The sequence below is a fragment of the Barbus barbus genome (assembly GCF_936440315.1).
Source record: "Barbus barbus genome assembly, chromosome: 8".
NCBI classification, from domain to species: domain Eukaryota; kingdom Metazoa; phylum Chordata; class Actinopteri; order Cypriniformes; family Cyprinidae; genus Barbus; species Barbus barbus.
Window position 1 is genome coordinate 28,359,136 of NC_136736.1, and position 14,183 is coordinate 28,373,318.

Sequence of the window (14,183 nt, forward strand, 5' to 3'; positions counted from 1 at the left end):
AGCGTATATGAATATATTTAAATTTGAACATAACTTTTTTCTTAAATATATACATGCATGTGTTTATTATATATATATATATATATATATATATATATATATATATATATACATGCATACATACATACATACATACATACATACATAATAAATATACGTAGTACACACACATATTATGTAAACAACTTTTATTTTGGACGCGATTAATCGTTTGACAGCACTAATATATATATATATATGGAGCTGGTATTTATAGTTTTACATGCCATTAGTGCTATTTTCCAGTATATATTTTATTCAAATTATGAGTAAGATTATCTGGGGAGAATACAAATAGGGAAACAGTACTTATGTTTTTAAGATATTGAGATTATAGAGGACTTGAGTAGTTGACATGAAAAGTGTCATCAGTGTTCTGCAGTGTGATGTTTACTAATACATCTAATACTATTTCACACAATATTTTGTAATCTTTGTTTGATTAGTATATATGTCATTTTAATGATTCTTTTGCTATATGGGTCATTTCTGCTAAAAAATGTATTCATCACACCACGAGCATTTTAAACAAACTGCAAGCAAAAGGTGCACAAAAAAGAAAAGAGAAAAACCAATTTCAGCACCTTACAAAAATGTAATGTTTTACATCATTTTTTCAAATCCTTTCTGATGTTATGTCAATGGCCCAATAGCTTAATATGTTGTTCTTACACATTATAACCTCTTAGCTATTGTTTTATATGTGTAACATTTATTGTTTGTGTGTAACTAAAACCAGTGTCAGTGTATTTTTATAATCATGCTTGCTGTGACAACTATGATTCTGATACACGTTTAAAAATGTTGTTTTCTTTACATTTTGGAAAAGTGTTGTTTTCTAGTGGATTTCTTTGATTTACTGCATGAGCCTAACAACACTTTGTCAACTTTTTTTTGTAGTTTTCTTGTGACACACTAGTCTGAAAGAATTAGCTGTTGTAATTTATGAAAATGACCTCAGTTGGCCCTATCTCTATATTGTTATTGCTGATTTTATTGTTGCTTAATGTATTACTCAAAGTTAAATGAGTGGTTATAGATTTGTTATGGAAATTGTGAAATATATATGACTGTGACCTAATACATAAAGAGATCTTACTTTTATATTTCCATCGTTTTCTTGACAAAAAGACAACAACTCAAGATAACTTTTGTCAAGATCACAAAACAAGATGGTTTACAAGTATGTATTTTTCCTTTCTTTTGGATATTTTACTTTGGCCAGTTCTGCTTGAATGTAAAATAGACTTTTATTGAGCCAAACGTGACTGATTCAATGCTTATTTTCTTCTCATTTCACATACATTTGGCATGTGTTATGATGTTGAATGAGATTATCCATAATTTTTAAATCTTTCATTTGTAACATTGACTATTTGAACTCCATTTGAAGTACACTGGTTGTTTCTGGATTTCAGTTGTGAGAATGACGAAGTTGTAGATAAATGAATGAAGTTTTAAATGGAAACATGTTTAATAATGGTTTCAGACATTGGAGCGTATTATACTGTATATGAGAGTCCTCAACATCACCATCAGTGTTATTCTCTGAGTCAGTAATACAGGCAGCAAACACGGCCTCTGTCTGAATATGAAATGTCATGGGCGGCAGGACAACATCCAGGGTTTTTAAGGTCAGTTCTCAGTTGTAATTGGTTCACTGCTGTGTGTTTCAGGTGATGATGAGCTGTCCAGTCCCTCCCAGGATGCAAGCACTGGATTAGAGGACGTCATCGAGCAGCTCAACAATTCCTTCCCTCACAGCCAAGGTGAGAATCCAGCTACACTGTCTGTTATAAACACTTCTGTTAATCCAGCAAACCTGATGCAGATAGTCTCAAATTGGACCAAAACGTATGAACGCTTTTTTTTTTTTTTTTATTCTTATTTGCTCCAGTACCAAAATAAAAAATCCACAATAGTGCTTCTATGACTTTCCATTGATTTGATTATGTTGGTCAGAACAGAGAAAAATGCCAAATCTGTTGTCACTCTCTCGGCCTTTAAATTAGAAGCACGCAAACAGCAGTGGTAACTGGTTATAATGTACATGAAAATAAAAAAAAATATAAACAAAAACTTTGCTAGATGTTAAAACCTGGAAACAGGTCATCACAGTCTATATGGAAAAAAAATATTATTTGGTGATGAACATCACCTGTAAATTTCTCTGACCCACTGCTTTTCTACTCTTTGCATGATTCAATTGCTAAATAACACTTTATGTTTCTACTTCCTGCTATGAATGGATGATGGGGGGGACTTTTTTTAGTATAGTAAAATATGAAAAAATGACTTTTTAATGACAGAATAAGTCTTGAACTGTAAATAATCAAAACCTAAAACAAAGAAATGATTAACATTGCTGTACATTCTTCTTAAGCTATTTCTCTTTTTAACAGGATATGTATTGTGAGAAGCACAGAATTACAAATGCATAACAATAAAAAATTTTATGTAAAGTAGTGCTGTCAAACAATTAATCGGGATTAATCGCATCCAAAAAAAAGAATAAAAACATTGTTTACATACGTGTGTGTGTGTGTGTGCTGTGAATTATGTATGTATAAATACAAACATATGCATGTATATAGTAAAGAAAAATGTTATGTTTATATAAAATATAACAATATAAATGTATATGCATGTAAATATTTCCAAAATATATGCTGTATGTTAGTGTGTGTGTGTATATATGTATGTAAACACTTTTTTTTTAAATTTTGGATACGATTAATCATTTGACAGCACTAAATTAAAGCATTAAACACCATCGTGTTGCATCCATTGTGCTTGCAGTACAAATCCTGCTTAGATTCAGTCTAACTGCCTATCCCTATTCCAACTTTGCTGATTTTTCTTATTTCCTGTTTTCCTCTGTGTCTAAGGAGGTGGATGGCTAAACCCATGAGAGGTTAGTATCCTTACTAACCCTTTACTCTTTTCCATCCTTACTTATCCACTTTATACTGTGGTTTAAAGACGTTTCTTAAATTCACCAAAGCTGTTTATTTAGTCAGTAACATTGTAAAATATTATTACTTTTTAAAGTAACTTTCTTTTTCTGTTTGAATATATTTTAAAATGTAAAAAGCAAAAGCTGAATTTTCAGCATCATCACTCCAGTCTTCAGTGTCACATGATCCTTCAGAAATCATTCTGCATTTGCTGCTCCAGAAACATTTTGATAAACAGCTGTGCTGATTTTTTTTAAACAACTGTGATGTTTTTCGTTTTTTTGATGAATATATACAGTTTTTTTTTTTTGCTGAATACAAAGCATTTATTTATTTTGTAGCATTATAAATGGTCTTCTGTCACTTTTAATCAATCTCATTTAAAAAATAGACTCACAAGGACAAACACACTCTGTTGCTCTGTAGAGATGGTAGCAGCGCTGCATATAGAGCATTTAGTGTTAGATTGCATTTTCAGACACTGACGTCAGATTTTGTTTTTCATCTCCCGCAGGTCCTAATGTGGGAAGTCTTTTCCACATGGTTGATAACATTGGACATGCCATGGAGTCGTTGGTTAATGTAATAACTGAGGAGCGGGATTTAGACTGAAGATGTCTTCTCCTAGTTGCATGCTTTTGTAGTGTCAACAACTGGACAGGATATGTTTACAATGGGAATATAAATAAAAATCTATTTTTCTGAAGGATCGCGGTTCCACATTGTAGATTTGATCTTTAGTAGTTTCAGTAGTTTCTTACAGCGAGTCTAGAATTGTTTATTAATGAAAAAAAGGTTTTTCAACTTCTATGCAATTGTACAAAAATAGAACGACAGGTGTGTGATAACATGTAACATTGCGTGCCATGTCTTTGTACAGAGTGGAGCGCATTTTAAAAAATGTGTTTTATCTAAATGGGTGACTGAGTGTACGCAGGGGTGCTTTATCAACTAATTTTGTTTGTAACAAAAAAAATGCATATTAAAAAGGCAAGCCCGTTATACTTGTGCGTGTGTTTGCGTGTGCGAAAGAGTGTGTGTTTGATACATGTCTGTGTGTGTCTTATGTTTTTTTTTTCTGTATGTAACCCATCGCGTTCGACTACTGCAACTATCATGCAAAGAAAAGACATTTGTCATGATTTTTTTTATTGTTATTAAAGACATAATGATTAAGGTTAAATACTGTCTACCTCACAGATATTCCCTTTCTTCATGCTCTGTCCGTGCTTATTAATGGAGCAATAAGAATCATGATCATAGTATTTAAATATTATTGACAACTCTCATATTAGAGAGATTTTTTTGGAAGCTTGTTTCCACCACGGAATAAAAAAAAAAAAAAAAAAAAGGTTTTGTCTGAATTCCTTTTTTTTTTTTTTCAGAATTGTGACAAACTCACAATTGCAATCGAGTTGTGAGATAAAAAGTTGCAATTACCATTTTTATTACATGGTGGGAAAAAAAAATAGAATTGTGAGATGTAAACATTGAATTGTAAGGGAATAAAGTCTGAACTGAGTTAATTTCTGACTTTTTTTTAAGAATTGGGAGGAAAATTGTCTAAATTGTGAGATGGAAATGTTGGAAATGGGCTTCCGTTTGTTACAGAATGAAAATTGATCTAGTGCTTAAATCATATGGTTTTATTTGTATTTCCATTTCCAAATAACAAATTAAGAGAAAAATGCATCCAATACACTTTACAGAAATGTTACAGAATTGGGGTTAAGTGTTAAGTTTAAAACTAAGGAGTAAGAAGATGTGACAATTCTAATGATTGAGCTCTAATAATGAAAATTTTCATCTGGGGTTATTGTCATCGACATCTATACATGCTAGCAAACAATAGCACGGAAAATCCACTTTTTACAGAAATGTGCAAATTTACAGAAATACACTTGAGATGATTAAACGAGACAATTCCGCTTTGCATTGTTCTTTAACACATCCGAGTTTGTTTCTGTGATTGAGAGATGTTTGACATTTTATTAGACCTTTATGCTTTGTGTGAACAAATATATAGAAATAAATGATCATAATGTATTCACAACCGTTATAACTTCAAAACAGTTTTGCATCTTGGAGATGAGCATGTCCAGAGTACTGCATATTTATTTCTGAGATGTGCTGATTCTAACTCTTGTTCTGGAATCATACATTTTATTAGTAATTGCAAAAGGACTATTTTACCAGACAATGGAATGTAATTGTGGTTTTCTTAACTTGCCGATGCATTAGTTGATAAAAATGGAAATACATTTTTGCCACCATTTGTTTTTGTTTTATTACGGATTCACTGTGCCACAGTGCAGGTAAATGATTGCATTATCGTCTGACATACTCGGCAATATTTCAACTGAAAATGTGTTGGTGAAATTAAATTTTAGATATTAAAAAGATTGTCAAGCTAAACGTGGCTTTAAAAACAACCTGATGGCTTAGTGTAAATATGTGAAATGGGTAATAGAAAATAAAATAAAGCAGCTAATTAATAAACTGAAGCAGCTAATTAATATCCTCAAAAGCGCTTGATGATTTGACTCTTGATGCACTGACTCCAGCTTCAGTCCACTCCTTGTGACGCTCTCCCAAGTGTTTGAATCAGCTTTGCTTGACAGTATTCTCGCGCTTGTGGTCATCCCTGTAGCTTGTGCACCTTTTCCTACCCAGTTTCTTCCTTCTGGTCAACTTTGCATTTAACATGCTTTGATACAGCACTCTGTAAACAGCCACACCTTTCAGTAATGACCCTCTGTGACTTACCCTCTTTGTGGAGGGCGTCAATGTTCGTCTTCTGGATCATTGCCAAGTCAGCAGTCTTCCCCATTATTGTGGTTTCAAAGAACAAGAGATACTCTGAATTTTTACTGTAGGGATGGTCATTAACTGAAACTCAAATATAAATATTCTAATATTGAGATACTGATTTTTGACCTTCATGAGCTGTAAGCTCTAATCATCAAAATTAAAACAAATGTTTTACTTTACATGTAATGAATCTAGAATATATGAAAGTTTAACTTTTTGAAATAGGTTACAAAAAATGAACTTCGGTAACACTTTATTTCGATAGTCCACTTTAGACATTCTACTAACAGTAAGTAACTTTGCAGCTACATGTCAACTAGCAGTCATTAGAGTATTAGTAGACTGTCTGCTTAATATCTTCTAACACTTTATTTTGATTGGTCCACAACATACTGACTATAAGAACTTTGCAAGTATATGTCAATTTACTCTACTAACCCTAAACCTACCCTACTGAGAGTTAGTAGACATGCAGTTGCAAATTAATGAGGATTAGTTGACATGTAGTTACAAAGTTACTTATAGTTAGTAGAATGTCTGAAGTGGACTATCGTAATAAAGTGTAACCTGAACTTTTTCACTGTATTCGAGTTTTTTGAGATGCACCTGTAGATCAGCAAACTTCAGGTTATCAGGGGCCGGTTGCACGACCAACTGTACATTACAACTTAGCCTAGCTTTCACGTAAATGGGCATTAAGTTACAACTTACGCACTACTAAATATCTGTTCGTTGCACCATTACACTTAGTTGAAGTGTAACTCTACGTATAAACTAAATATTTACGGAAGCGTCTGGTCAGGAGTAGGGGAGAGTGGGGACGGTTGCTACACTTTTTGCATTTCCTTTAGTTTTTCAGAGACTGTTTGCATTAGAAAGCCAGAATTTTAATACAATAAAGCAACATTAGTCGGCTACTCACCCACATTGCTTTGCACATATGATTATATACACACAATTTATACTTGAATAGACAAAGTCAAATGTTGCAACTGACCCCACAACGGGACGGTTGCAACAGTCCACAGGGGCAGTTGCAATATTCATTAAAATGTAGTTAAAACCATTCTTAAATATCATTTTGCAGTTTCTTTATTTTATTTGTGCATAGACGTGGTCTTTAATAAGTTAAATTGGCTGTATAAAAACATTTGAACTATAAAATATTAATTTAATCAGCATCAAGACTCTAAAATTGAATAATAGCTTATTTCTGTTAATATTGTGAAAGGTTAATGAACTAAAGCCAGTTGGATGCACTTAGTCACTGTCTTAAGAACTAGTTTGACCAACTAGCAGTTAATCAAGTGCATCAATGTGGTAAGGGACAGCATGTTGGGACTGTCCCAACCCTTGACTGACGTGATAAAGCTTGGTATAATAGCTTTGACACATGCTAGCTATGCCTATTAGAAGCTAAGAAAACGCAGATATAAATCATAAATCATATGTTCTGACAATGCTTCATGCAAACAGTATGACAAAAAAATATGATTAAAAAAAATACTGTTTTACCTTGAAAATTATTTTTGGTAAAATTAATGGTCACATGTGCCTAATTTCATCCAGGAAGGATGGGGGGGCTTATTTAGCATGTGCAGTATGAATATCATTACTGTAGCTCATTCCTGATTGAAGAAATAAGCCATGTTGCAACTGTCCCCACTCTCCCCTATAGGCCTAACGGTTGGAATAAAATAGCAGACTGAGTGAACTGCATCAATATGCTCTTCTTTTACCCGACAACCTTCAATCCTTTAGGCATATATGATGCTGCTGACATTTACACTAACATAGCCTACATATTAATAGAGAGAACAATATGTGAATAAACCTACTTTGTTTTTTTAGCGTGCCTTCAACACCCCATCTAGTGCGCTTCGGTCCGTGTTGCACATGTCAGATGAAATAATAAACAAATGCCATTTCTTATGTTTTTTCTTTCTTTCAGTATTTATTGATCCTTATTTATTTCAATTACAGTTTCTGAATGTTATTTACATATAAAATATCTATGTCTGCTATGCCTTACGAACAACTGATGGTGCAGATTTAGTGGCAAACTAGCTAGTAGTTACTAAGCCTCTAGTGTGAACTTAACGTTCTAATTTAAGTAAGAACTTAAGAATGACTGGTGCAACTCTACCCAGGTGAACAGGTGGCATATGCCACTACAAAAGTGAAAGTAAGAGAAGAAACCGAGAAAACAAAACAACAAATGATCAGATTTTCGTGGAACTCTTAAGAGCTGCATTTTGGATTGCATGAATGCTTCACACTTCTGTAATTGAATGGTGAGGTAAGTTACACAGCAACCATTTAGGGCAGTGCTGGACCTGTTCATTTCCAAACCACAGTAGAGTTTCCCTGTTTTTCCCCTGGTGGTCACCAATTTGACTTTCCAAGAAGAAATGTCTATATATACACGTAACAGAAATGAGTGGTAAAAAAAAGAAAGAAATCAAAAATAATGTTTTAATTAAAAAAAAAAAGTGATTGACGTTCTACATGTAAATTCAGTTTTATATCAATATTGACATCTAATACAAAATTAAATATTCTTTTATTAATTATCTGCATTTTTATCATTTTGACTTTCATCCCATGCATCATGTTTTTTTTTTTTTTTATAACCTCATCTCAAAGAGGAAGCTGTTGAGTCATATTGCTCCTGGTTCCTCTTGAGCACATGACAAGCAGACACTGAAGTTTAAAAGCACCCAGCCGCTGCTTGTCCCATCAGTGATGTTGTTCGTCATGTTCGTGACGCTCAGAGTGTTGGCTCTCATATTCTTTGTGACCAAGGATGTTCACCCCATCTACGCTGGTCAGTATTGCTTGCTTATTTATGATTATGATTATTGATTTAGGTAACCATTTAAAATTAAATATAAAATTAAAAATATATTTATTCTATGTTTGTTTTATATTCATAGACTAAATTATTTTAGTTGCTTTTTGCTTTTACTTCTATTCATTTAAAATTATTCATAAGAATGACTAATTTTGACCGTTACAAAATATTTTATTATACTATAGTGTATTTTATTAATTTCTCAATAATCATCATATATGCAGTATCAAAGCGTCCTAAAAGTAAGTATGTGTGTGTGTGTGCATATATATATATATATATATATGTATGTGTGTGTGTGTGTGTATATATGCATATATACACACACACACACACACACACCTACATATATGACTAATGACACTTTCCAAGCAAAACATACAATTCGTTTTAAGTGATAAACCACAAATAAGCTGTTAAGAAGTGATTGTCTGGTTGTCAAAGGTTAGTGGAACATTATCATATAATGTGATGAACTGCACCTGTGGTTCCTCTGCTATAGGACACTTGTGTGAAATTCAGAGGAACTGGCTTCACACATCTACTAAACACCGACCTGACATCAAATGATTAAAAGTAACTTTTGCAGTTAATTTTGTGAATAGCATTATTTGTTTGCGGATGTCATTTCTTCAGAAATGTTATTTAGTGCAGCGGCTTTCAAACTGGGTCACGGCCCACTGGTGGGAAGCAGACAGGAAATGCATATGCAGCACAAAGTGTAAATTTGTTTCAAAAGATTTATGTATTTGCATATATTTGACACCTTCACGCTATGTAGTTCAGTTTGTCTCTTGATCAGAACAACTAGATATTTAGCATTGCATAACTTGCTCAACAATGGATCCTCTGCAGTGAATGGGTGCCGTCAGAGTCCAAACATCTTATAAAAACATCACAATAATCCAAGAAAGTGAAGAGCTGCGTGTTTGTTGGAAACAAATGCATAATTAACTTTAAATCATGATTTCCATAATCCATAACACTTCCTCTAGTGAAAAAGTCCATCCTCTGTTCTCTTCTCACATCAAAATCCACCCACATGTTTTGGTCTGTTTTCGCTTGTAAACGGTGCTTCATTTGTGCATATTTCTCTCCTGATTCAAGATGACTTTTTCTCTGGAAACAGCAATATTACAGCACCAGTCTGAAGTTTAAAACATCTTAATGATGGATTTGATTCAGTATGCAGCTTTTCACTTGACAACATGTTATTTGATGGACTGGAGTTGTGTGGATTACTTCTGGTTTACCGTGATGTTTCTTATCAGCTGTTTTGACTCTCATAATACTTTGTATACTTTATAATTTGTAATCCAAATACTTCATCAGATGATAAAAGCTGTATTATATATTACTGACAGTGTCATATTGTTTTTCTTTAGAAACAAAACTGGCTGCACCCCAAAATGTGAAGGTGACCTCCATCAATATGGCTACAGTTATCAAATGGACTTCTCCACACAATCCTATGAGTAACGTGACATACACAACAAGATATATGTGAGTACACTCAAATTAATCCAAAATGGAAGAAAAAAATGAAACTGCATGCATTTTGAAATATTCCCATCTTGATGTGCTTTATCAGCTATAAAAAAAATGCACTGAACTGTAATTGTTCTGCTGGAATCTGATACTTCTGTGTTTTTGCAGAAGTTGAAAAGAATAGGCCTATTGTGTGAACTAAATATTTGCCTTATTTACTTACATAAATAATGTGTCCTGTTGTGTTTGTCATTGTGTCCTTGTAGCCTGAGAAACGAAAACGCTTCCATCTGTGTGAACACCAAAGAGCTGAAATGTGATGTAGGAAAACTGCCATATGTGTTCGGGTGCTACATTTTTCAAGTGCGGGCAGAGGATCAGGGGCTGTTCTCTAAGTGGGTTAATGCAACCGATTTTTTACCATATAAGCACAGTAAGTGTGAATCAGCTCTTAGTTTGCACTACAGACACCGTTGTGTATTTAAGTCAATATAATATTCATAAATAATAATTATACAAACTACTTTGCTCCAATGTAGCAATCATAGGACCCCCTACTGTGCATCTTGTCATCCAAAATAATACCTTGGATGTGCACGTCCAAGCTCCAGTGCTGAAAGTGGGCAAACTTGCAGACCTTTTTTCACAAGTGTCCTACGTCATCAGATATTGGACCGAAGGCTTCGAAGAGGAGGTATAAAATGCTTCACAACTTTAGGAAGTTTTTTTTCCAGAGGAAGTTTGAATCTCCAGACAGCTGTTGTACACTTCTGTTCGTGTGCAAGTTAAGATATATGATTATGCTTATTTGGGTAGGTGACGTATCAATGTGTCCTAGGGTGTGACGGAAAAATGTAAAAAAGCAAAACAAAAAAACCCTAACCTCTAACATTGAAGATAAACCTCTCTCATGCTATTTGTAACTCTAAGAAAGAAGATACATTTTTCTCATGTTATTTATATGTTAAGTTTTTTTTTCTATATTTTTGCCATGTCACACCATAGGGCACAGTTCAATTTTTATTTGTCAACTACCCATATATCTTAATTCCAGTAGAGTCATAAACTAAAACTAAAACCATTAAAAAATGTTTATTGAAAGAAAAAGTAAACTAACTGTAATATAGCTAAATATAAAGAACTTATTTAAGCTAGTTGATGTACTAAAACTGAAATACAAATTAATAAAAACTATAGAAATGCTATTTTTAATAACAATTTTTAATATAAAAATATTTTTTTGGTGGACAATTTAGTGAATAGCTTATGTTGGATTGATAAAAAAGACTATTTTAATTATTTATTTATTTTATTAAGAGCTGCCCTACTGGAAAAAGAAAAAAGAAGAAGAATCATTACATATAAATGGGAAAAAAAATTATTTGCAGGTTTTATTCACAAATTCAAAGTTAGTGTTTTAAATGCGAGAATATATTAAAATATATACCTTGTTGTGAAGTAGGTATACTATAAAATAAACCTGGCTTATTTGGTAAACTTGTTTTATGAAACAGCCCCCTGGTGTGGAACCACAAACAAATAAATAAATATTTCATACTTATCTTCAAAATAATCATAAGATGACCTTTGTCCCTGTAGGCAGTAGAGAAGATGGTAACTGAAGACAATGAAGATATTAAACTGAGAATTAAAGGACTGCAATCCTGGAGCAGATACTGTGCTCAGGCAATGGTGGTTCCCAAAGGCTACACGAATGTCAAACAGTTCAGTGCTACCGTGTGTGTGAACAACACTCCTGGTAAGTGTGTCTTTACCTGTGGCTCAACGTATTTCAGACAGCCCTGCAATTAATCAACTAAGCAATTATCACATAATTATCTATTCAACAAGAAAAAAATAGAACAATGAAGTAGTTAACAGTATAGTATACTATATAAAAGTATAGGTAATATTGTGATTTAAAATGATTTCTGTCAACAAATGATGTCCTCAGTCAAATGTATTTGGTCAAATTGATCAAATATGCATTCATTCAATACAGCAGAGTAAAAGAATACAGATCTCATTCAAATCTTTTGTTAAACTGATAAGAAACATGTTTTTGCTGTTGTTGTTTTTTAAATCAACAAAGTGATTTACAAGAACTGATTTTTAAGAAGCTTCAAGCCAAGTTGACTTCCAGGTGCCAATCTTCCTCTCTGTGTGTGTTTGCATTAGTGCTCATCAGCTGTGTGATTGCTGCTGCCATCATTCTTCTTCTGGCAATCCTAGCTGCCTGGCTGATCTGTAAAGTGTACAGATTCCTGTACCCTAAAACCAAACTACCAGAACTTCTCAAGGTATGTGTCTCACGTGGTTCCACTATGCTTTATAAGTGTATTATACACAACTTTTCTTTATCTGACCATAAAAATGTGCTATTATAGAATGTTATTTCAGTTATTTCAAATATTTTTATTTAGAATTAGCTTTCATTTTCATATTTTCAGTTTTATTCTGGCTTGTTTTAGTCATTTTTATGTGCTTTTGTAATTTTTGTATTAATACTTAAAAAAAATAAATATATATATATATATATATATATATATATATATATATATATATATATATATATATATATATATATATATATATATATATATATTTATTTATTTTTTTCTGTTTAGCTTTAATTTTATTTATTTCAGTTTTAGTCATTTAAGTACTTCAATTTAAACAGTGACTGTAAAAATATTTTTGGAGCTGTAAATAAAGTAAATGTCCAATACATTTTTCAGCTTTGTACCTTGTTTATATCTTTAAAATAAAATAAAATATTTTATTTCAGCTTTATTTCAATTGCTGAAAACAAAAAAAAAATTGTTTTAGTGAACAAAAACATCATTGTTTATAAATCATATATTTCTTTCTAGAATTTATTTGTACCAACATTTTGGAATGCTGAGGCGACCCAACATTCTGCACACCAGAAAGAACAGCATGATAAAATCAGTGCCATATCTGAGGACCATCAATATGAAGACCTCGGCGAGAAAGCCAAGATCTCAGAGGACAAGGACTCTGGGCTGACGTCATTTCTCGCCCCAATTCAAGAGATGGAAGAGGACTACAAACTCCTGATGCACATGAAACCTGCACCAGCACCAGCACCTGCACCTGCTTTTTACCCTAACCATCTCTATCCATTATGCTTAAAAAACTCTCTATTCACTCATGTAAACCAACCCTGCTTCACCAGCACTCAGCCTAGTTACTACAACGCAGCAGGCACGAGCTCTGAGCTGAGCCACATTGACTGTGTTTGCTGAAGCCACCAACAAGCTCAGATGATCTTATTTACTTAAGAAAGATCTTATCATTTTTTGCAGTAAATATACAAAATAATTTTATACGACTATGCAGTGGTGCAATGCACGGCTGTCAATTGAATGTATATAATTTCTCACATTGTTTTCTCATGCTAATAATTGAATGCACTTTCTAAGAAACTTATATCATTGTATGTCTATAAATGGTTGCATCGTTGTTGTAAAATAGTGATTTTTTCATAAATAAAACCAGTTGAATTTCTCTGATTTGAATTACAGAGTTGAATTTATACTTTAGAGTTGGTCCATTTAATTTAATTATAACACTGTTTGTTTGATAACTGTCTGATGTTTCTATTTTATGTTATTTCATTTTAGATACAAAATCTCAACCAGATTTCAAAGATATACTTCAAAAATGTTATATAATAGGCCTAACATTTTTATTTTGGCTTTGAAACTCAAACAGCAAAGAGGTGAATAACTCAATACATTTATCAATTAAGTCTATAAAACTATTGCCAATGTTTTGGTTACACACACACACACGCGTTTGTTTTTGTGCAAAGTGGGGACATCCCATAGGTGTGATGGTTTTTATACTGTACAAACTGTGCTATTGCCCTACACCTAACCCAACCCCTTTCAGGAAACTTTCTGCTATTTCAGTTTTATTTAAATTCTGCATAGCCTATATATTATTACGAGCTTGATTTTTTTTTTCTTTTAATTGAGCAGAATGTCAACACATTCAATACAAATTCA

At 32.8% G+C, this 14,183-nt stretch overlaps 2 protein-coding genes across 4 annotated transcripts in view; both read left to right on the forward strand.

The window, feature by feature from the left end:
• The window catches only part of LOC306874038 (dystrophin-like), a 111,365-nt gene extending 106,851 nt beyond the window's left edge, over positions 1 to 4,514 (forward strand). For 2 of the 3 annotated variants that reach the window (XM_079423751.1, XM_079423753.1), the window contains 3 exons: positions 1,716 to 1,808; positions 2,928 to 2,953; positions 3,511 to 4,176. In XM_079423751.1, the coding sequence (XP_079279877.1) occupies positions 1,716 to 1,808; positions 2,928 to 2,950 (116 nt within the window). In that variant the 3' untranslated portion in view covers positions 2,951 to 2,953; positions 3,511 to 4,176. Of the gene's footprint in view, positions 1 to 1,715; positions 1,809 to 2,927; positions 2,954 to 3,510 lie in introns of all 3 variants that reach the window. The other variant, XM_079423752.1, reaches the window with a different exon arrangement.
• A 4,040-nt stretch (positions 4,515 to 8,554) lies between these two features.
• On the forward strand, positions 8,555 to 13,706 carry LOC306873375 (interleukin-10 receptor subunit beta-like). The gene is made up of 7 exons (XM_079422626.1): positions 8,555 to 8,634; positions 10,047 to 10,164; positions 10,416 to 10,582; positions 10,689 to 10,843; positions 11,749 to 11,908; positions 12,328 to 12,449; positions 13,023 to 13,706. Exons 1-7 carry the CDS (start codon positions 8,565 to 8,567, stop codon positions 13,416 to 13,418), a joined length of 1,188 nt encoding a protein of 395 aa, XP_079278752.1. The 5' UTR covers positions 8,555 to 8,564; the 3' UTR covers positions 13,419 to 13,706.
• Positions 13,707 to 14,183: the final 477 nt, after the last annotated feature.